The 23,353-nt window shown below is 35.3% G+C and overlaps 1 protein-coding gene across 2 annotated transcripts in view; it reads right to left on the bottom strand.

Annotated features, from left to right (window-relative positions):
• The window catches only part of nAChRalpha4 (nicotinic acetylcholine receptor alpha4), a 647,992-nt gene that overhangs the window by 99,121 nt on the left and 525,518 nt on the right, over nucleotides 1-23,353 (bottom strand). For both annotated transcript variants that reach the window (XM_069812978.1, XM_069812979.1), the window contains exon 4: nucleotides 5,504-5,619. In XM_069812978.1, the coding sequence (XP_069669079.1) occupies nucleotides 5,504-5,619 (116 nt within the window). The remainder of the gene's footprint in view (nucleotides 1-5,503; nucleotides 5,620-23,353) is intronic.

Here is a 23,353-nt window from a genome sequence, read left to right as displayed (position 1 = left end):
TTTTTTTCCCTAAATAAAAGGATAATTTTCACCGTACGGACACACAAGGAATCTACATTTATATTAAATGGAAACTAACTAGGTAAGGAACACAGAAAGTTAGTGAACAAGGTGGAATGGAATTTTGAGACAGGAACGAAAATGTTTCCTAATCAGTCCATGATGTGAATGCGTGGTGATGACAGTCGTGATAATTACGAAGACGAAAACCACAACAATCACGGTGAAGACGTTGACGGCAGTGGTGTTGAAGACTAATACGATGACGACAATGACGCCGATGGGCGCGAAAAATTATGATGATGACAGCGAAGATGACTTATGGACGACAATGATGAGGAAGACAACAATAATGAAGACGAGATTAACTACGATGAAGACGAAGGCAATAAAGCTGTAATGTGATGATTTTATTTATTACGTTTTATTTATTTATTTATTTATTTATTTATTTAGTTATTTATTCGTCTAGTAAAGTTAAGGCTTTCAAGCCTTCCCGTCCATGATAATGATAAATATTATAACAAGTGGAAGAAGAAGGAAGAAGAGGAGAATTGAGAGGATAAAGAGGTCGACGAAGACGATGTCTTTAAAGCAGCGGTGACCAAAACGTGTGTCGTGATTACATCGTGTAATCACAGACAGTCATACTGGTAAGGGGAGTTTCCTGTACATTGCTCTCTGTCTCGCTCACGTACTGAAGGTAAGCAGTGTCGGTACCATGTCGCTCTACAAATTCTGTCTCTAGCAGGAACAGAAAGTTTCGTATAGAATGGGAAGTGGAATTTATTCGGTGCGTTGTCCGAGGAAATGTAATATGTTGCTTTGCTCAACGGTTCAATTAGTAGTAGTATATAGAAGCGACATTACAGGGCATTACGCTGAATACACAGGCATAACAGGTATTATTATTGTTATTATCATTACTGTTATTATTATTATTATTATTATTATTATTATTATTATTATTTATCAGCAAGTGTTACTATAATTCTTATATACGTGCCTGAATATATAGACCTACATCTTCCCTTGAAGGATAAAATAATTACTAGACTACGCTATATCGCCATTTTAATTTTTTTTAAATCTTTTGATGAAAATTATCAGTTATTTACTAGTTATTGATTTAATAATAATAATAATAATAATAATAATAATAATAATAATAATAATAATAATAATAATAATAATAATAACAATACTGATAGCATTACCAGTAGCGGCAGTAGTAGCAGTAATAATAATAATAATAATAATAATAATAATAATAGTAATAATAGTAATAATAATAATAATAATAATAATAATAATAATAATAATAATAATATAGAGCAACTGATTGAATATTACGTGCTAGTGTAGTAATGAAACGAGCTATTAAACTCCAAGAAATGAAATCAGCCTTCAATCATCGTCATGAAGAGAAAGATGACATAAATAAATGTAAGGAAGCCAGCTATCTAGTGGCGAACGAAATAGCTCGTTCTCTTTAAGCTTCTAACTAAGGAGAGTTTTATAGAAGCATGATGATCAAGGTGGCTGAAATAATTTGTCTGCGCATTTCCAGACTAAATATCCAGAAGAGAATTCAGGAAATTTCTGACTGTGTTCACGAGGAATATTAAAAAAAGCAAGAAAATGGCGGTAGTGACATTACTGATACAGCAAAGTTTGCGATTTTTATTAACGGATTGATGAAGAATTCAATGTTAGTGCACAAACCACCACTGGTTGTAGTTTTCATGCCAAGTACCTCTCCCCAATCTCTTTACTTCATAGACTGTCTTTCGCGTGTAATCACTGCCGTTCGACTTTTGGTCACCGCTGCTTTAAAGCAATATGAACGAAATCTTAGAGAAGATTTGCAAAACAAATGTAATATATTGTATTCAGTTCATTTATTAAACGTCCCTTTAAAACTATGAAGACTACGACAATATAATGAAGAAAGACGGTAATTAAATAACAATGAAAATATAATATAAAGAATAGGTGAAGTACTTCAATAAATCCTGTTTTATTACCGATTTGTCAGCCACATAGTTTGTAAACTGTTCAAGGTATGAAATTCATTTCTGCTTTATTGAGAAATAGGAAACTACAATGCGATTCTGAGAAGTTAGGAATTTGGCACAACGTGCTAGATTTGTAGTGGACAGAGGATCAAGTTTACTCCGAATAAGTCTGTTTCTCCCGTCATAATCAAAGGATCATTCCTTTGTTATCGCTCCATCATCTGACGGACTCTGAAGAGTATCAGCAGTTGAAAAGGGGCGTTAAATAAAGAATTAACGTTAAAATATTAAAATATAGATTTGTGCACAACGCTGATGAACAACTGAAGAGGTTTCTTCAAGAAGAAGTCGAGAGATAACTAAGGAAGTTGGTAAAAATTCAAGAGAGGAAACTCATGTTTTATGTATAAATCATTTTTCCAGTTAAAATATTTCAATCTCCTTACATCTGCGCGCAGAGGGAGATAAAATCAATCCTGAAGACGAGGAGGTAAACTAAAGGTCATCGTACACGCAATGTAAGCGTGTTGAATGCACGGAGGTAAATATTTCCGATTTCATGGCATGGCATTAGAGGAAGAATAATATTAGGCTCACGTTCCGGGCGCTTAGGTTAATGGTAATCATTACTGTCCATTTTAAACTGTAGATATTATGAAATAATGCGTGTGATGGCAAAAGTAAGTTTCATGTGTAAAGAAGGATATAATGTTGGCAAATATGAATATGAAGATTATTATGAAAAGACGCTAGCGATTATAAATGAAGTCAATATGACGAAAAGGAAGAACATCATTATGCATATGAAAACAGTGATAATTATTAGATTTATAAATTATAAATACAAAGATTACAATGGCAGACATGGCTGCCCGGAGATTGAAACTTTACCACACGTCTTGGGATTCTGTGAACAGGGATTGCTCTTGATTAACTCTAGACATAATCTTGTAAGATCCAAAATTGCTGCCGCATGAAGAAATAAGGGCTGGATAGTAGAAGAAGAAATCTCCTGTCTAGCTGAAAATGGGTCAACGAGACGAGTAGATATTTTAGAGTACAATGCTGACACTAAACAGGGCATCATTGTGGACCCCACGATGCGTTTTGAAGTAGAACGTCATCAGTCAGCCGAGGTCCACCTTGAGAAGAAGTCGATCTATGAGCCTACAGTCAACTCTTTCAAGCTAAAATATGCCTTAATTCACGTTGAGGTATTCGGCTTGCTCATAGGTGCTCGAGGGACGAAGAATTTCGACGGCAGTTTGCTCTGCCAACATCTCTGAGGGATGACATTGCGATAATTGTGTTAAAAAAATCCTGCCAAATCCTAATTAATCACATGGTGCCACATTAATAGCAATTGTAATTTTTCACGCCCTTTTCTTTGTTTCCCTTCTTTAAAATTTAATATCTATGTTTACATATGTATAATAATTTTTTGAGGATATACTGAGTCCGTAAGGGCTACCCTCAATGGGGGGTAGTTTACTGTTATTATTATTTTGAAACAAGAAAACAAAGAAATGATGATGGCTATTGTTATTTTTAATATCATCCAGCACAAGAAAAAATATTACAATAACAACTTTCGAGCAGAACTAATATAAGAATGCTGATTATGGAAAAGAAAATAGTTTTTAAGAAGATTATTATAACTAACATGATACTTAGAGGAAAATTACGATTATGGAGATGATGATCTTGATAATGGTGCTTATGATGGCGAATGTAAAGATGAGCATAAAGAAGATGACTATGAAGAAGAGGCTAAGATTGAAGAATTCGAAGATATATATAGCCTATGCATAAAATGAAGACGACAAAAAAAAAAAGAACACGAACAAGACAATGAACACGAAGAAGATACATATTAATAAAATTAAGACCAAGAAGAAGCTGAACACAAGGAACATTATTAACACGAAGAAGATAATATGTATGAATAGAATGAAGACGAAGAAGTGGAATACAAGGAACATTATTAACACGAAGAAGATAATATGTATGAATAGAATGAAGACGAAGAAGTGGAACACAAGGAACATTATTAACACGAAGACGATAATATGTATGAATAGAATGAAGACGAAGAAGTGGAACACAAGGAAGATGATTGACATGAAGAAGATAATATGTATGAATAGAATGAAGACGAAGAAATGGAACACAAGGAAGATGATTGACATGAAGAAGATATATAGGAATAAAGTATAGATACAGAAGCTGAACTCTAGAAAGATTATGCACACGAAGAAGATAATATATACGAATAAAATAAAGACGAAAAATAAGAAGCGGAAGACAAGGAAAACGAAAATGATTAGTAAGAAGGAGATACAGTATGTAGGGATAAAGTACTAACAGGGAACTTGAAAACGAGAAAGACGATATACACGAGGAAGATGATAAATATGAACATATTTATTTATTTAGTAGGTTATTTTACGATGCTTTATCAACATCTTAAGTTTTTTGGCGTCTGAATGAGGTGAAGGTGATAATGCCGGTGAAATGAGTCTGGGGTCCAGCACCGAAAGTTACCCAGCATTTGCTCATATTGGGCTGAGGGAAAAACCCGGAAAAAAACCTCAACCAGGTAACTTGCCCCGACCGTGTTTCGCGGCCAGACGCGCTAACCGTTACTCCACAGGTGTGGACTATATATACGAATAAAATCAATGCAAAGAAATTGAACATGAGGAAGTTGATGAATTATTGAATATGAAGATATGTACGAATAAAATGAAGACGAAGAATTACACGAGGACGAAGATATATACGGAGGAAATCAAGGCGAAAAAATTGAACACGAGGAAGTTCATTAGCATGAAGAAAATATGTAGGAATAAAATGAACATAGAGGCTGAGCACGAGAAAAATGATGAACAAGGAGAATATATATGCGAATAAAATCAAGGCGAAGAAGAACACGAGAAAGATGATGAATACGAAATAAAATGAATATAGAAGCTGAGCACGAGAAAGATGATATACAAGGAGAAGATAATATACGAGTAAAATAAAGGCGAAGAAGAGGAATACGAGGAAGTTGATGTACACTAAGATGTACACGAATAAAATGAAGACGAGGAAGTTGATCACGATAAGGACGATTAGCACAAAGAAGAAATCTTCGAATAACAGGAACACAAAGAAGAATATGAACAAGTATAAACAAGAAGGAAAAATGAATGAAAAAAAAAAACAAAATTACCATGGAGATGATAAATCTGAAAGTGGTGTTTGTAAAAGAAACTGATAGAACATGAAGAGAGGGGGAAAATATGAGAAGATGTATATAAAAATACGTCATTATGAAGGGAATGATACATGCTAAAGTACTGTATGATGAATATGGAAAAGACGAGTACGACAAATGCAATATTTTTATGATGATCATGATGAAACGAAGATGACTATGATTTCTAAAAAAGTGTACAGCATTCTCGTGCAGAATCTCACATCAACATGACCTGTCTTACCTGACGGCCGGAACCTCCAAGATGTCCCACTCGACAGACATGTAGAATTCGGAGAGGTCCACACCCACTTCCACCACGTTGGAGCCAGCTTTCTCATCCATGTGACGTAAGTCCACCTGCGACAACACCGGGACTCGAACCGCGGACTATACCATCCGTGTCTACTTATTTAAACCTTGGTGTCTGTATGTATTATGTATGTTCGTACTTATAGCAGTATGTAAATATGTATGTATATGTCAATACAAAGAAATTATTGTATCTGTCACACTGTTTTTTTACTCGTTGTGTAAATGTCGTGTAAGGTAATATTAATTAAGAACTTAGATATAATAAATACATAAGTAAATAATAGAAGACATGGTAACATATCACACAAAAATGAATCATACTGAGATATGTTCTTGCATAACATTTATTGTAACAAAATTAACAAGACTAAAACTGAAAGAAGGTAAACAATTTATACACTCACAGTCGGAAATACAACTCTCTGTGCTTTTCTATTATTTGAGGTTTCGATCTTTACCCATATTATTGTTAGCATTCTCAAATGTTCTACATTTTATATCTTTGACTATTAAAGCCTCCGCGGTCTCACACTTCATTAGTTTGAAGATGTATCTTTCCACAAAATAATAAACTTCGTGGGCTTGGTAGATTTTTAATATTTGAGGAGAAAAATTCGCTCCGGCGTCGAGGATCGAACCCGGGTCCTTGGTTCTACGTACCAAGCGCTCTGACACCGAGCTACGCCTAATTCAATCCACAGCACCGGATCGAAACTTCCTTCTTCAATGTGTTCCTTTGTGGCCTGACTTAAAGTTAGGCATATATGTTGACGTATATGTCCAATGTCAACTGCCATTGTATTAGGAGCGCACTCAGCTGAGTGACTTGTTTGGTCGGGATTCCGCAGTTAAGTGCACAGTAATCTGTACAGACATATGCACCGCAGCTATGAGAATATTATAGTTTGGCCGGGATTCCGCAGTTAAGTGCACAGTAATCTGTACAATAATATTCTCATAGCTGCAGTGCATATGTCTGTACAGATTACTGTGCACTTAACTGCGGAATCCCGGCCAAACAAGTCACTCAGCTGAGTGCACTCCTAGTATAATGGCAGTTGACATTGGACATATACATCAACATATATGCCTAACTTGGAGTCAGGCCACAAAGGGAAACATTGAAGGAGGAAGTTTCGATCCGGCGCTGTGGATTGAATTCGGCGTAGCTCAGTGGTCAGAGCGCTTGGTACGTAGAACCAAGGACCCGGGTTCGATCCCCGGCGCCGGAGCGAATTTTTCTCCTCAAATATTAATTGTCATTATTACAGATATTATTCTGTAGGACAAATTAATAAATCTATAATATTGGTAGATTTTGCCTAGAATCTTCCAATTCTGGAATAACGTTCTTTTACATGAACAATATCTCTGGATTTCTATACAGTAAGGAAGCCACGTTAAAGATCTTTCACCGCTTCCAGTCACATTCGAACTCAAGAAGTTTTCATTTAATGGCGGACACGATAAACACTCAAAAACTGAAGACAAGTGCTTACAAATCTTCTCGTCTTTACACGAGAAACTTAAAATCACATAACATAAAATTGTTGCCAATATAATAAAACGATAGCACGGGACAGAGAGTTGTAACGTCGACTGAAAATAGTGGCATTAACTTGATGACTGATGTGGCGGTATAAACGGGGTTTGCTTGTTGATTACCACTGTAACAGAACAGAGCGAAGAGCAATGGTAAAACCTTGACATGCCAAAACAAATTTCTCCGTCATGCAGGAAAGAGTTATACTAGAGAAGTTATTTTTTATTTTCTGTGGTTATAAAATAGAATTTTGAAGAAAAAACAGGAATAAAAATACATGCGCGCCATTTGCGTCTATATATGGAGATCCGGGATGTAGTAAAAGTTCAGAAAGGATTTTCTAAGTATGTTTATAAAAATACAGGGTTCTTAGTAGATGGCTAGCTCTGGTGTAGGATTAAAATACATCACTTGAAATAAACGTAACCGTAATATAAAGTAGTTCCTTATTGAGAACTGATTGTTGTATTAGATGCTATTAGATGATATATGCTAACAATTATGAGTATCGATAGAGGAGCATCGATACTTATGAATAACATATGAATTTACGTAAAATAACATAAAAATACAGAAGATATCTAATCAAAATATTAGGAATCATTTCTTCTTTTACACGTGAATATTTACAAATTCCTAATGATAAATTAGAAAATCTTAGAAGATATATATATATATATATATATATATATATATATATATATATATATATATATATATATAATTTTATCCATGATCACAACGAGAAACATGCCTTTACTAAATACTTTTTTGTAAAGTAGGCTTTTATTCAACATTACTTTATTTCACTAGTGAGATAAAGATTTTACCTCACAGTTTAAACTTTATCTCACAGTTCATTAGTATTTTTCTAGTACCCGGGCACGCACGTATACTTTTCCATTCAACTATTACTCAAGAAGTTAATATATTAGTTACTAGATGTCACTACCTCTACTTCTCTATTACCATTTATTAAATATACATACACTCAATCTCCTTCTCTTTTCTGTATCTACTACGTCGTAATTTGTGCATTGTATCTATATCTAATATGTCTTTTTTTTTTAATTTTGTAGTAATTTACCTTTTGGGATTCGAGGAGACTTGAACCTGCGAAATTGGGTTTTTTGGGTTTTTGGGTTTTGGGGTTTTGGGTTTATATGATTTAATAACAACACGCCTTAGTCAACTGAGCTAAACAGACACGATGATTAATTACGTTTTAATATTCCTCTTAAGTTTACAAAAGTAAAATGTGAAATTATTTTAATCACATTAGTCCCGTGAACACTTCTAAATAATCCCTGAAACTTCAAAAAGACGAAAATACACGTTTAAAATGAAAAAATATATATTAAAATTATATAATTAATTATAATTTGTTATTTATCCAACGCCTTAGATATCATTCTTCACTAATCATGGCCTCTACATCATAACCTACCTAGTACACGTAACGATTCTAAAATCCATGCCATGATATGTGATTATATGAGAACTTATTTTCAACATATTTTCTTTTATAAAACAGAATTTTTCATTACGGTCATGGATAAAATTACGTATGGTACTTGTGAGCGTGATCTTTATTGCGCTGACACCTCGTGCTTAAATCTTTCCACTCGCGCAATAAAGATCCACTTACCTCACAAGTACCATAAATAACTATTTGATAATATATTATAACTTTCAAGTGCTCAATTTTATGCTGAAGGCCTAACGAGCTTTTGCTAACGGGCATTATTTAAACATGCTTAAACTAAAGTTTTTATAAAAAATTATACCTCAAATATTATCTACATGATTTATTTAATTTTAAAATATCCTGAGAGTTATAGTTATCTTGTGAATATGTATTTAATATTCCAAATTCGTTTTATTCAGACAAATTTGAATATTATAATAATTCATAGACCTATGTGTTGTCCTTTGTCTTTGTCTAAGATGATAGCTTTACTTTCTGCTGAGTACGTGATCTAGAAGTTCTGCTGCTTGTAACTGGCTGAGTAGGGCATAATGTTCATAAGAGGGAATCCATTATCCATTAGTCCCTCTTGAGGGAAGGGACACAAACTACAGGATCCTTGTACTTTTTCCAGTAGGCATCACCGCGGTCCCTCAACCCCAGTCCCGCGAGCTACTATGAGCCTATGGAAGAGCCCACGGTACACAACACTACCACTCAGTGGCGGTGCGTCAATAAGAGCAAAAGAGCACGTGAACATCTTGTTTCCATTAATGCACGACTAGTTTTACTATTTAATACCGTATTGACGTAGTGGGAATGTATAATATCAGAATCGAGTATTTTAAACTTCCCGCATCTTGCATAAATTTCTTATGTAAACTTGGCAACATCCGTTCACGTGCAAGCCGTGCTCTTTTCAAGAAGGTTACAGGAATTTCACGCATGCGCGGGAGAAAATTGTCTTTCGCTGGCCGCTTATGATTCGTCAAGAGCACAAAGCGTTAAGTGAACAGTGAGTCTATCCTACAGATGTCAGGTACATCGTTGCCTATCATTCACGTGCTACATCTCGAGGAGAAAATTTAATAGTCTGTATTTTAGCCTGTAGGTGTCAGCATCTCACTGTCGGAACGTTTACTTTATGTGGATGTGTGTACAGTGCTGTTACGAGAGTGTAGTTTGTGAATTACTATACTTGAGTGTCAGCATAATAGCATAGCTTGGCTTTCAAACACGTGCTGGCTGAATGTGATAGTGGTATGAATTTAAGTATCTGTATGGTAGTGTATAATATTTAAGAATAATACTTGCTGGCATGTATTTATAGTAATCTATGTGAATGGGATTACAGTACTGGTATAGGCTATAGTGTATCAGTGTGTTGTGAATCAAAATATATTACTGAACACACGCTTTTGTAAATAACGGGATTGTGGTATGTATTCATTTTTAACAAACGTAAACAATGAACTCTGATCAAGTAATTTGGAACAGTAAAGACCTGGGTAAACTGGGTTACAAGGAAAAATTGGAAATAAATAGACTGGGTTTCATTATTATTATTATTATTATTATTATTATTATTATTGTTATTATTATTATATGTTCTTTTGAATTTATATGGGGATTTTTCGATAGTGAAACATTGGAATCTTGACATTTTATATTAGGCTAAACGTACGATCTCAAATTCTCTTCGATTTTGGAACATAAAATTGTGAACACATATAATATTTTATCACGAGCCGCCACTGCTACCACTAACAACTAATGACCACGTATCACAGGGACAAGCTCGTTGGCTGCCCGCACATGACTCTACATCGGTGCAAGCCCTAAATATAGGAACGAAACGGAGATGTTGATGAAAGAGGGGAATTGTAGGCCTAATTATGATGGGGAAATGAGTCCGAAAGTTACCCAACAATTATATTCTGTTTGAGGGAAAATCTCGGAAAAACCTCAAACAGGTAACTCGTTCCAATTAGGATTTGAACCCGGCCCCGCTCCTTTCATGGTCAGACAGGTTAACCATTACTCCACAGAGGTGGACCATCAGATGGAATAGTAACTTTAAAAGTTATGTTTCATCCACGGAAATATGAATATTATTATAATTTTAAAATGAGGAATCCGTTACGACTTTACAATATTTTTGTGAAAGATATAAGAACAAAGTTTCCACGTCATTTGGAGTATCATGCATCCGAATAAAAGAATTAAAAGCGACTTCATCGAATGCATGGCTTGTAGTCAATCAATACCAAGTTAAGCTCTGTCGATATATTTTAGTGCATATACCATGCACATAATTTAATTTCAATCTGCTGATCAGAATTGTGGCTGAAGCACGCAAACAAGCTGATGGATACAGTCCCTTGCGGGCGAGTCGGCGTAAGGTAATGATTCAAACCAGAATGGCAATATTGATTATCCAAATCCTGCAATATTTAAATCCCAAATTAACTCTTGATTTTGTAGCAGTGCCAAATATAAAAGCACGATGCACAGACTGTTAATATTTCCGTTTCGTATCGAGAAGTTTCAATGATAAAAACGTATTTAGACAATCTCACACTGTAACTTAGTTGTAGCGTGTAAGAATATCAGTGGACAGTACGCAGTTCGATTTCCGCAGAAGTAAACACACGTTTATCTCCTCTTACAAGGACTGACTTTGTGTCTTAAGTGTTTCAATTGTCTAAGTGCTAACCGTGCGTCTTGCCGTTACATGAACAGGAGTCCCGCCGTTTGTGGTTGCCTTGTGCTGGTTTACAAAATTAATGATATAAAAACTACAGTCCTTGGAATATGAAGAAGCTGATGACTATGGTAATAGTGATGGTGATGATATTATGGTGGTGGTAATTATGGCGATAGTTGTGATGGTGATGATGGCGATAATTTGTGATGGTGATGGTGGTTGTTGATGGTGATGATAATGTTAATATTTATTGTGTTAGTTGTGATGGTGATGATGGTAATTTTGATACTGAGTTATGATAATGATGATGACTATGACGATGGTGATGTTATTTATGGATATAATGATGGTTATGAGGATATGATGGTGATAGTTGTGATGATGGTGATGACTATAGTGATAATGACAATAGTGGTGATAATTGTGACAGTAATGGTGGTTATGGTGATTATGACGACATGGTAGAGTTGATAATGTTGATAGTTGTGATGTTGATTATGGCTATTGTGATGTGATGATAATGTTGATAATAATGATAATGATAGTCATGATGACTACGTAGATGGTTGATAGATTGTTTATTCTTTACATGACCATATACATGGATTTTTTTATTTTAGGTTTTTTTGGGAGGCCTGAGGGAAAAAGACCTTTGGGGAGGCCGAGACGTAGATGGGAAGATAATATTAAAATGGATTTGAGGGAGATGGGATATGATGATAGAGACTGGATTAATCTTGCTCAGGATAGGGACCAATGGCGGGCTTATGTGAGGGCGGCAATGAACCTCCGGGTTCCTTTAAAGCCAGTAAGTAGGTTATTTTACGACGCTTTATCAACATCTCTGGTTATTTAGCGTCTGAATGAGATGGTGATAATTCCGGTGAAATGAATCCGGGGTCCAACACCGAAAGTTACCCAGCATTTGCTCATATTGGGTTGAGGGAAAACCCCGGAAAAACCTCAACCAGGTAACTTGTCCCGAACGGGAATCGAACCCGGGCCACCTGGTTTCGCGGCCAGACGCGCTAACCGTTACTCCACAGGTGTGGATATATACTGGATGTACACGTAAAATCTATACTAATAATAAATCTGTAGCCGAAATTTTTCTGGTGATTTTCGATTTTCCAAAAATAATTGGTCCTAACATATATAATTAACCGCCCTGAAACCGAAAATAGTTTTTTTGAAATTTTTGTTTGTCTGTCTGTCTGTCTGTCTGTATGTTTGTTATCTTTTCACGCGATAATGGCTGAACGGATTTCGATGAAAATTGGAATATAAATTAAGTTCGTTGTAACTTAGATTTTAGGCTATATGACATTCAAAATACATAATTTAAAAGGGGGGTTATAAGGGGGCCTGAATTAAATAAATCGAAATATCTCGCTTATTATTGATTTTTGTGAAAAATATTACATAACAAAAGTTTCTTCTAAAATAATTTGCGGTAAGTTTTATTCCTTGAAAAATTTTGATAGAACTTATATTTAATGAGATAAATGAGTTTTAAAATTAAAATAACTGCCATCTAAGGCCGTGTAATGAATTAAAAAACAAATGACTTCGTCTATAAGGGGCCTTGGACAGCAACAATCGAAAGCTATGAAAGATAGCCTACAGATAATGTTTCTGTGTTTGTATGAAGTAATATGGGAAGCTAAATTAACCGATTTGTATAATTAATTATTATTTCACCATTGGAAAGTGTAGTTTCTCTAGATGGACATAATGCTATAATGTTATCACAGTAATCGAGGACAGGTAAGATTAAAATAGATTCTTATGCACAGAAAACTTGATAGGCTATTCTGTATATTCGTTTCCTGTATTCCCTAAACTAATTTTTTTGACCAAATGAGTGGTCTCTGGATCAAAATGATCGCATTTTAATTTTTTAATTCAATTTAAATTAAGTAACATAATAAACCATTTATTCTTCTATCAAACACGAATGTTCCCTGGATCAAATGTCCTATTTTAATTATGTAATTACTTTACATTTATTTCTAACGGGTGCAGCGGAGTGCACGGGTACGGCTAGTTACATAATAAATAAGAAACACAATAAAATTTAAAAACACTACAAGTTAAAATACATTTAAAATAAATAATATAATCAAGCAGTATTGCATATTACATCATAACTTGTGATTTAAGAATTCTTTCACTGAATAAAAAGTTTGATCAGTTAAAATCTGTTTAACTTTGACTTTAAATTTTATAAGGTAAAGATTGTATCTGCAATGATAATTTATTAAAAAACATAATGCCAGTGCAGGCAGGTAATTTTTCATATTTCACAAGTCTATGATTTTTTAATTGAAAACAGATGTGGATTTCGCGTGTTATAATTATGATAATCTAAATTCTTATTATATTTATTCTCATTCTGTTTTAGGAAAATTAGGTATTTGTAGATAAATGGATGGAAATGTTAAATATGATGATTATAATGATGATGATAGTTGTGATAGTGATGATGACTATAGCGATGGTGATAGAAATATTGATGACAATGTTGGTGATAGTTGTGATGATGATGATGGTTTTAGTGATGGTGATAATTATGATAGTGATGATTGTTATAGCTCTGATGATGATAATATCGATGATAATGATGGTGATAGTTATAATAGTGATGATCGTTATAGCTATGGTGATGATAATGATGGTGATAGTTGTGATGATGATAATGACTATAACGATGGTGATGATAATAATGATAGTTTTGATAGTGATGGTTATGGTGACATGATTGTGATGAAAGCTATGTTGATGGGGAAAATGATAATGGTGATGGTGGTGACTATGGTGATGAAGATCATAATGATTGCTGTGGTGGTGATGAAAATGGTAACAATTGTGATGGCAATGATGATTATTGTGATAGTGATGATAATGTTGACGTGACTATGATGATTATGATCGTAAAATTGGCTATGCATATGGTAAAAATTTTGGTTACGTTGAAATTGATAGTAATGATTGTGATGGTACCTAAGGTTATGTTAATAATTATGATGTTGAAACTGATTATGATGATGGCTGTGGTGAAAGTGAAGGTGATAATGATGATGATGATATTGGCTATGGTGATGAAAATGTTGAGGATGTTGATGACTTGATAGATTACAATGTTGATGATAATTATGGTGATGATGACAATTATAGTTGTGGTGATGGTGCGATGACTTAGATGATGATTGTGAAGATGGCTAAGATTATGGTGATGATAATTTTAGTTGGTTATTTAACGACGCTGTATCAACTACTCGTATTAGGTTATTTAGCGTCGATGGAATTGGTGAGAGTGAGACTGCATTTGTCGGGAAGGGGCCGAGAATTCCCCATAGGTTAATGACATTCGCCTTATGGTTGGGAAAACCTCGGATAAAACCCAATCAGGTAATCAGCTTAAGTGAGCATCTAACTCACTTCGAGGGCAACTCCGGATGAACAGAAAAATGCGCTATCGCTTGAGCTACGCCGGTGGCTAGAATCAATTATGATAATGATTAGTAGACTTCGTTGAATTGCCACACGCAGCATGCAATCAGGTTGCCGATGTACGGTAGTATAGAGGAGGTGGGCGACCGCCCGGTCTCGTAGTATAAGCAGTTCATGTTAAGAGTAAAGTTCTGACCGGTACGAATAGATAGAGCAGCTACAGCTAATGTATACCTATGTAAGCACTTGTTTTTGCATTACTGTGGTTGGAATAGTCAAAGCTTAACATTTGTTCAGTGCAGACAAGAATTCAATCAATCATACCACAATGAGAGTGTTGCTGTTCCAAACAATTGCCCCTGGAATACCCTTACCCCCGCAGCCAGTCTTGACCCGTTGGAAAACGTGGTTGGATGCTGTTAATTATTATGCAGAATATTACGGCAAAATAATGGAGGTAATTGATTCACTGGATAGCACAAACAGTTCCGCTGTTGCAACTGTAAAATCATTGCCTTTTCAACAGTTATTGGAAGATATTCTGTTCATTGATTCTAATTTTAAAATCGTGTTCAAAAGCATCATCCTATTAGAATCGTCTAAACTACAACTCTCAGAAGTCCTTAATATAGTGTATAAAGTATCACAAACCGTTATCCAAAATAACAATTCATTAATTTCAGAAAAAGTGAAATGTAAGTTGAGAAACATTATTGCTAAAAATTCTGCCTATTTACAACATCGTATTATAAATGATGTACTATCAGGTCACGACAAGACGTCTGAAATTGGTGTATTAAAAAGTAGTGACTTTCCGTTCTTTAAATATGCACCTATTACATCGTGTAACGTTGAACGTACATTTTCCCAATATAAAAACTATTTGAGTGACCATCGGAGTAGGTTCACTTTGCATTCGCACAAAATGTACGTAACTCTTCACTGCAATACACATATTGAAGGATGATGTGAGTATATTACATTAAATTTTAAGAGTTAATATATCTCACTACAGAATAATAGTGTATTTACATGTTTAGACATTTCCTACTTCAATGATCATTCAATATATTTCTTGAATGTAGGATACAGGTTTTATTGTAACCGCAGTATACTGCCCAGTGTTTACATCAGAGGCATACTCCATCCGTTGCACGTCCCCTGCTCATACAATCTATACTGCGTACGTATAAAACCTTACGATTCTCGTGGCAATTCCACGAAGTCTAATGATTAGACTTCGTAATCTAGCTACCTAAAGACTGAAGTTAAAGACACATTGGGTATATAGTACGCCGAACACAGGTAATGCAAAGGATAAGAATATTTAACAAACACGTCTCGCTGCGTGTTCGTGGAGTACTGTCAACTCCCGACATTCTGAAGCTATACTAGTAAGCACATACTTGAGCAGTGATGTTCATTTTCGTCGTGATCTTTGCAGTGAATAATAACGTGCATTCGTAAGTTACGGAACTTTAATATATGCGAATGTCACTTGAAATGATTTTATATTGCAAGAAATTCTGTCAATGGCAATGAAGTTATTGGTGCATGATGTAGTAGGCCTACAAGATATTCCTATTGTCTGATATTTTTTCGTGTTTCATTAGGCTATTGCATATTATGTCCCTCATCATTTAAAACCACTAATTTTCTATGTACTTTTCTAGAAATTCCCTAAAATGTGGATTATTTAATTTATTAATTGGGATGTTGGCACTGAACATTATGGTAGCGTACACAAACCCATGCTAAACGTCGAGTTAATATCTTCATAATTTGAAGATTGTGGTGGTACTTTTTCTTTCGGATTACGTTCAAAACACTTTCTGTGCCTTTTGTTATTGCAGTGCCTTTCAGTGCACTGTGTTTGTCACTTTTACGTTTGTTTTACACAATTTTTATGTAATGTTGTCTATACCGACAGTTAAAAATATTAGTTCAAATATCCTCAACTATGCCCAGCAATATTACACGCTTGAGCGTCTTACCTAAGGCATTTTACCTCTGCAATGAACCTACAATGAGCCACAAATATGTAGTTATTTAAATAATACGACTAGTAAGAGCAGTGATCGATAAGACTACTCACTATAATATAATTGCGTCCCGGTTTTGACATTCTAGAACAGGCATGTCAAAACCCTGCACATTGTGCAGTCGCGCACATTGTGCAGTAGTCTCTGTGCGATGTGCACTCTCTATTCCCCTACCTGGAGGGAGTGAATCGCCTTGGAGTGGACAGGGCTATACAACACCTGCAGCAGCTTTTGTTTCAGTAACACAGTTTCAGTACGAGTGCTGATTTGGCTGTGCCTGTGAATGAGTTTTGATAAATAAAGTGAGGAGTTCACAGATAAGAGAGAAGAGAAATTACGAATCATATAACATAATTGTTATAATGTTTTCCTCAGCCAACAATAATAATTATTTTAAAATTAAAGGCTTTCATCAGCCTATGTCGAGGTAATAGAGTTGTGAGGTGACAATTTAGATCAGATTAGTAAAGCTCTCAAAATATGATATTGCCAGCGCTTATTTCTTAATCAGTACTCTCACGGCAAAACGTACTTGACAATGGCATTGTTTTGGAGTCTGTACTAACACAGCCATCAAAGGTTAGACGACTCACGACTTTCATTTCATAAACTGGTAAGTGATGAGAATATAGTGAGGAATACATGTGAGGCTCTTGAGGTTGTAAGGAGAGAAGAAAACAACTATTTGCAAGGCGGAAAAATTTTCTGGAAAAATATATAATGGCAAATTTATTTTCCACCTCACGTCACAATATTAATTCAATATACTTACATTAATAAATCTTCAAATCTGACATAAAGGGAATATCGTCGCTTCACAGCTTGTGAACTACACTTTTAATTTCTTTGAGTAACGCTCCCAACTTTTCGATACTTGCTCTCAACGTTTTCAAATAAACTGGATGTGAATTTAAAGTCTAAGCTTAATTTATATTTGTTAATATTAATATTAATTTCTATTGATATACAGCAAAGAAATGATTTCAGTGTAAAAATTTCACAATGCCCTACTGCATGTAATTAATTGGGAGTGTAATATTTTCTTCAACATTTGTGTACCAATGGTCCCAATAAATAATAATGCTTGACGAACAATGAAAAATTAGGGACTATTACTTTAAAATAATTAGTACCTACTACGTAAATTGAAATATTTGTTCGTTTCTTGTTGTTTCGAAATTCCTGCATTTTTTTTCTTCAAATACTGCATAAAAATCACATTAATAAATTATGCTTTACAAACAGCTACTTTGTGAAGTATAACTGAGTAAGCCTAAAGTTTCTTGTATTACAATTGTCAAATATAGACACTAATAATAACCGTGTTTTTTTCGTCCTGCTAACTATGTTTATAATGTCCAAATGTCTATTTAATCCAACCCTAGAAGCGCAGAATAGATCATTGTACACCCCTCCAGCTAAGAACGGGTAAGAGCAACGCTTGATTGATACAGTCTGCACAGACCGGCGATCCGCGCACATTACTGCACATTTAGAGTCCGATTTCTGACATGCCTGTTCTAGAGGAAGAGAGCGGAGGATACCTGTACGTGCGCTGTGACGTCACATATACTTCGAAACAAGACAACTTCATTCCAGTTTATAGGTAGCTGAAATACGAAGTCTAATAATGATAGTTTTAGCCATGGTGATAATCATGATTAGTTTATTTAGTGAGAGAATGTTCAGTTTTTACGTTGAAATATATATGTATAGACTACCAATTTTGCATAGTAACGGTATGCAATATTGGTTTACCAGTAGGATAATATTATAGTATTTCCAGTTACAATTCAAAGAACTTGGATCCATACTCAGCAGGGAAATAAAATGCTTCCCCGTTCCATTGGGACTGCGCATCACTTGCTTAGTCTGTCTTGTTGTCTGAAGCATATAGTCTATAGCCAGCTCATCACGCTACTCCCACTACATAAATGCACTGCGTCGGTTCAAAGTTTTCGTAATGGGACGTAACGAACCTAAACAAAGTAATTTAATTTTATAAATCAACTTTCCAAGATCTAATGAGTTATTATAAATTATTCACTAAAATAGTTCAGTCACCAAGTTTTAAGAACCCTGTATTTTAAACTGCCACGTCCGCCACTGAACTGGAAGAAAAAAATGGCGTCATGGCAAACTATGAAATTGTTGAGGAGGGAATTAGTGTGCTTTGTCACAGAATAAATACGTGTTATTCCATAATTTTGTTTTCAAAGTTTCTAATAAGTTTTGTTCGAGGACTCGAATAATGTATCATTTTCAGCGGTTAAAAATAAAACTGTTGACACAACATAAGATTTTTTTTTATATTTTTAAGTCAAGGGTTTCATATGTATGTTTATTGAGAGTAGTTTTGATTTCGATTATGTCCAGGTTATTGAATTGGTCCTGAAATTAATGTCCGCCGTCATATATTTATGTTCCTAGTTGTTTCAAATATATTACAAAAATACAGTAACTTTAGTTTTACATTAAAAAGACATTCGTAACTTCACTGACGATTTACATACAGTACATATCTAAACAAATGTATTTAACTTAAAAGAGGGATAACTATACGGTACTTGAAAATTACAAGAATATAGTCGTAAAAGGATTACGTATAATATATTTTTCATTTAGACTACAACATGACATCTCCTGTATCAGTGGCGGAGGTACTGGTTTCTATGACACAAGACGTCACATTGGTCAAGGTATAATACCACAACTACTTCACAAGGGAAGCAAATACAACTTCCTCAGCTCGTACATACGAAAACACACATCACATGCACATTATAATAAAATTGTGCTGATACAAACTCCACTAAAATGTGATACCTCCTGGGCTATATTCACTTTTAGTTTTTTCTTTCAATTTTTTTTTTATTCTTTCAGTGAAATGGCGACAAACTGAGTGAGACAAGTAGCCTATAAACTTGGAGCTCACATTTCTTATTCATTCCCTTACGCGAGATCTCACACCTTTTAGTTGTTTTTCTTTCCCTTCACACTCATCGATTCTTTCATTCTGGAACCTTAACCTTTCCTTCAACACTAACATCTTCGAGTAATAAATTATGACTTAATTTTTCTACTACTGAGTATATGTAACAGTATTGCCGGTTGGGACATTGTTTTGATCGCTTATGGTATCATAATCAGGCAGATATTAATGCACGATCATTTGACTCAGGCGTTCCGCGCCAATGGTGTATACACTTTGCCACAGTTTGATGTTCGCGTGGCACCATGAGAGTCGGATACACATATGCCATGATAATGATTGTAATGATGACTGGAAAAGAACAATAGAGCACTGCCAAGGAAAACAGAGGAATTCCACGAAACTTTACTGAAATAATGTCTTTGTCCACCAAGAATACTTTTTAGATTCTGTGGGATACGATTAAAATAGTTGAGATCTGTGGAAATTCCAGTGGTCACAGGTTCTGTAAAATGTTTGTATGTAAGGATCTGATGGAGCAAAGTTCCTATATACGATGGTACAGTGCAATAGTTACCGTTTCTACTCCACCAGTGATAAAAACGAGAAAAATTACTTTTAATAATAATCCGTGGCGCTACAGCCCGTGAAGGGCCTAGACCGACCAGCCGGCTACTGGCCTCACGCCCACATGCCGAAGCAGAGGTGGACGATCATCCAACCAGAATGGAGGTATCGTGTGGTTAGCACGATGATCCCCCCAGCCGTTATAGCTGGTATTCGCAACCGGATTTTGCTACCTATCGTAACTCCCCAAATGCATCACGATGCTGGATGGGCACCGGTCCCATACACTGGCCGAAATTTCAAGACAAAATTTCTTCCCCCATGAGGATTCGAACCAGCGCGCATTCCGTAACGCAAGTCCTAGAAGGATGCCTTAGACCACGACGCCACTGCGCGGGACAAAATTACTTTTATTACCATAAATTATGGTTAATCTTGCTAGGTTTCGAACTCGTGAGATTAATGTAAAAAGCCTAAGTTGTAGCTGTTCAGCTGTGGATATTCCTTCAATCGATTAGTCATACTCTTTGTCTTTGTCTTAGAGTTCCGCAAAGACAAAAGTCACAAGGGGTTAAGTCAGGAGATGGACAAAAAAAAAAAAAAAGGTATCCCCGTAACATGCCATGAAGGCACTTGGGGGTCATGGAGGTAGAGCCCTATGCTTTCCATGACCTCGACACTAAAATGAGGTGGTGTGGTCGGCACCACGCTCTGACCGCCTTTTACCCCCGGGAAAGACCCGGTGCTCAATTTTATAGGAGGCTGTTCTGAAAGTTTGGCAACGAGAAAAAATCCTTTCACTACCTGGGATCGAACCCCGGACTTTCGAGTCCTTAGCCAGCTGATCTACCAACTGAGCTACCCGCCGCCTCAGGAGATGGACAAAGTATAAAAAAATAATTCACATATCCTGGAAGAACTGAAAAATTATTCCGAGAAAATATCCTTCCTTTCTCAAAGGTAACTGCAATGAGTGATACGTCGATTCTGGAGAAAGTGCGACAAAATTTGGAACAAGAAGCCAGACCAGTTCGACACATTCTTTACTGTGGTTTATTTGCAGAATGGCACACAACAGTAAACCATTTCTAATCACACATATTGCAAACAAACTTTCTAATTTAATTTAATTTAAATTTACAGTAATTTAATTCTAATTTCTAATTTGAAACATGTTTACACAACTAAAGTATAACAGCATTTACTAACAGCTTACACTATAGATTAATCAGTTGGCCTAATATATGTTTAGGTCTGCAATAAAAAATCGCGCAATTGTACTTCTCATGCATTGTGACTGCAGTTTCCTATCATAAGTAAAAATTATAACACTTTAACATTAATATATATTTTTTTAACTTACAAATGCTCAATTATGAATTCAAGCAAACGGAAAATAATACAGTACCTTAATTTATTTTAATAATAATAATAATAATAATAATAATAATAATAATAATAACAATAATAATAACAATAATAATAATAATAATAACAACAATAATAATAATAACAATAATAATTTATTAAGTTATTTTAGAAATATTTAAAAAATATATAGGATATATAGGTAATTATTTATAATTAGCTAACTTTTAGAGAGCCAAAGCTTATGCTCGGTACTGTTCTTGAAATGACAAGAGTAAACTTTTCATTAACGAAATATAAAAATATAAACAAGGTACATTATAAAATTAATTGAGATTAATATTATAACATAACAATAAAGATAATATTCTTAGAATTTAACTTCCTGTTAGAGAACAGTTTATAAATATGACTTGTATATTTCCATTTGGCTTAAAATCAGATCGACACATGGGATACCAGAATGGAAACAACGATGTAAAGTTTGCAGGGTGATCCATTCCACACTACAACTTCGTGACTAATAACACGATTGAAATAAACGTGGACTCGTTCGATCGGGCGTATGACTATGATGCGAGCATGACCTTGAGTTCGGGCTGCGCTTGCGCGAGACGCGGGTTGAGACCGCGGCGACTGACGTCAATTTAGGGAGTGGATGAAAATTTCCTGGCAGTAAATCTCGCGATTCCGATGTGTTAGCGCGCTGATTTTGGTGAGAGAGAAATAACATTATACACGTGTAAGCCAGCCAACGTGAATTAAGCAAAAGTACTTCTAATTAGCTGAAGATTTATTTTGAACAGGTCATTTAGTCATTACTTTTACAAGGCAAAGGTAATGCTTCTCACCGATTGTCGTTATTTGCTTAGGGCTTAGGTCTAGAGCGGGGTTCACTGCGCTGACCTACCGTGTGTTTATACATCAGTCTGTTTGGCTTGGCTTTATCGAAGGAGGACCCGGAACGGTCCTTGCACTTAAGCTTACTTTGGCCCATTGTGCGGCCTACACAGGATGGAAGTGACATAACAGTGCTGATTGAAAGGGACTATAGAATACACTGAAATGAACAGAAATAGTATATTACGATACAAGGTTGGAAAGTGCTTTTTACAGAATTGAGGAAAAGTTTGAAAACGAGCACAGCGAGTTTTTCAATATCCGAGATCTTGCAGTGCACTTCACAAACGTGTATTGTACAGTATTTCCTGCACGATACTACATTTTGAAAATAATACAGGATTATTAAAAAAGAAGGAGTATATTTCAAATATTTATTTCTTCCAAACTATTAAAGATAGAAACACAATTCCAACGTTCCTGGACAGACGAAAGTTAACAATTTTGAACAGTCCGGGTAGAAGTTCCAATCACGGCCGCATTGGCGCTGTTGCTTGTCATGCGCGGCCGCATTGGCGCTGTTGATTGTTTGAAGTAAAATGGCGACACAACAGGAAAAAGCATTTTGTGTGCTGCAATTAGCAAAACTAGAGTCCATTATTGAAGTTCAACGTGCTTTTCGCCATCACTTTAATAAACAACCGCCTCGTCATAAGCAGATTTACCAGCGGCATCGGAAATTCGTAGAAGATGGTTGCATCTGCAAACAGAAAAGCACGGGACGTCCACGCACATGGCATGAAAATGTCGAGCGTATTCGTACAGTTTACGAAAGGAGCCCAAAAAAATCCACAACACG

This window comes from Periplaneta americana, chromosome 16 (genome assembly GCF_040183065.1).
Source record: "Periplaneta americana isolate PAMFEO1 chromosome 16, P.americana_PAMFEO1_priV1, whole genome shotgun sequence".
Classification (NCBI taxonomy): domain Eukaryota; kingdom Metazoa; phylum Arthropoda; class Insecta; order Blattodea; family Blattidae; genus Periplaneta; species Periplaneta americana.
Note: the sequence above shows the minus strand (reverse complement) of the source record. Positions and strands in the feature narration are given on the sequence as shown.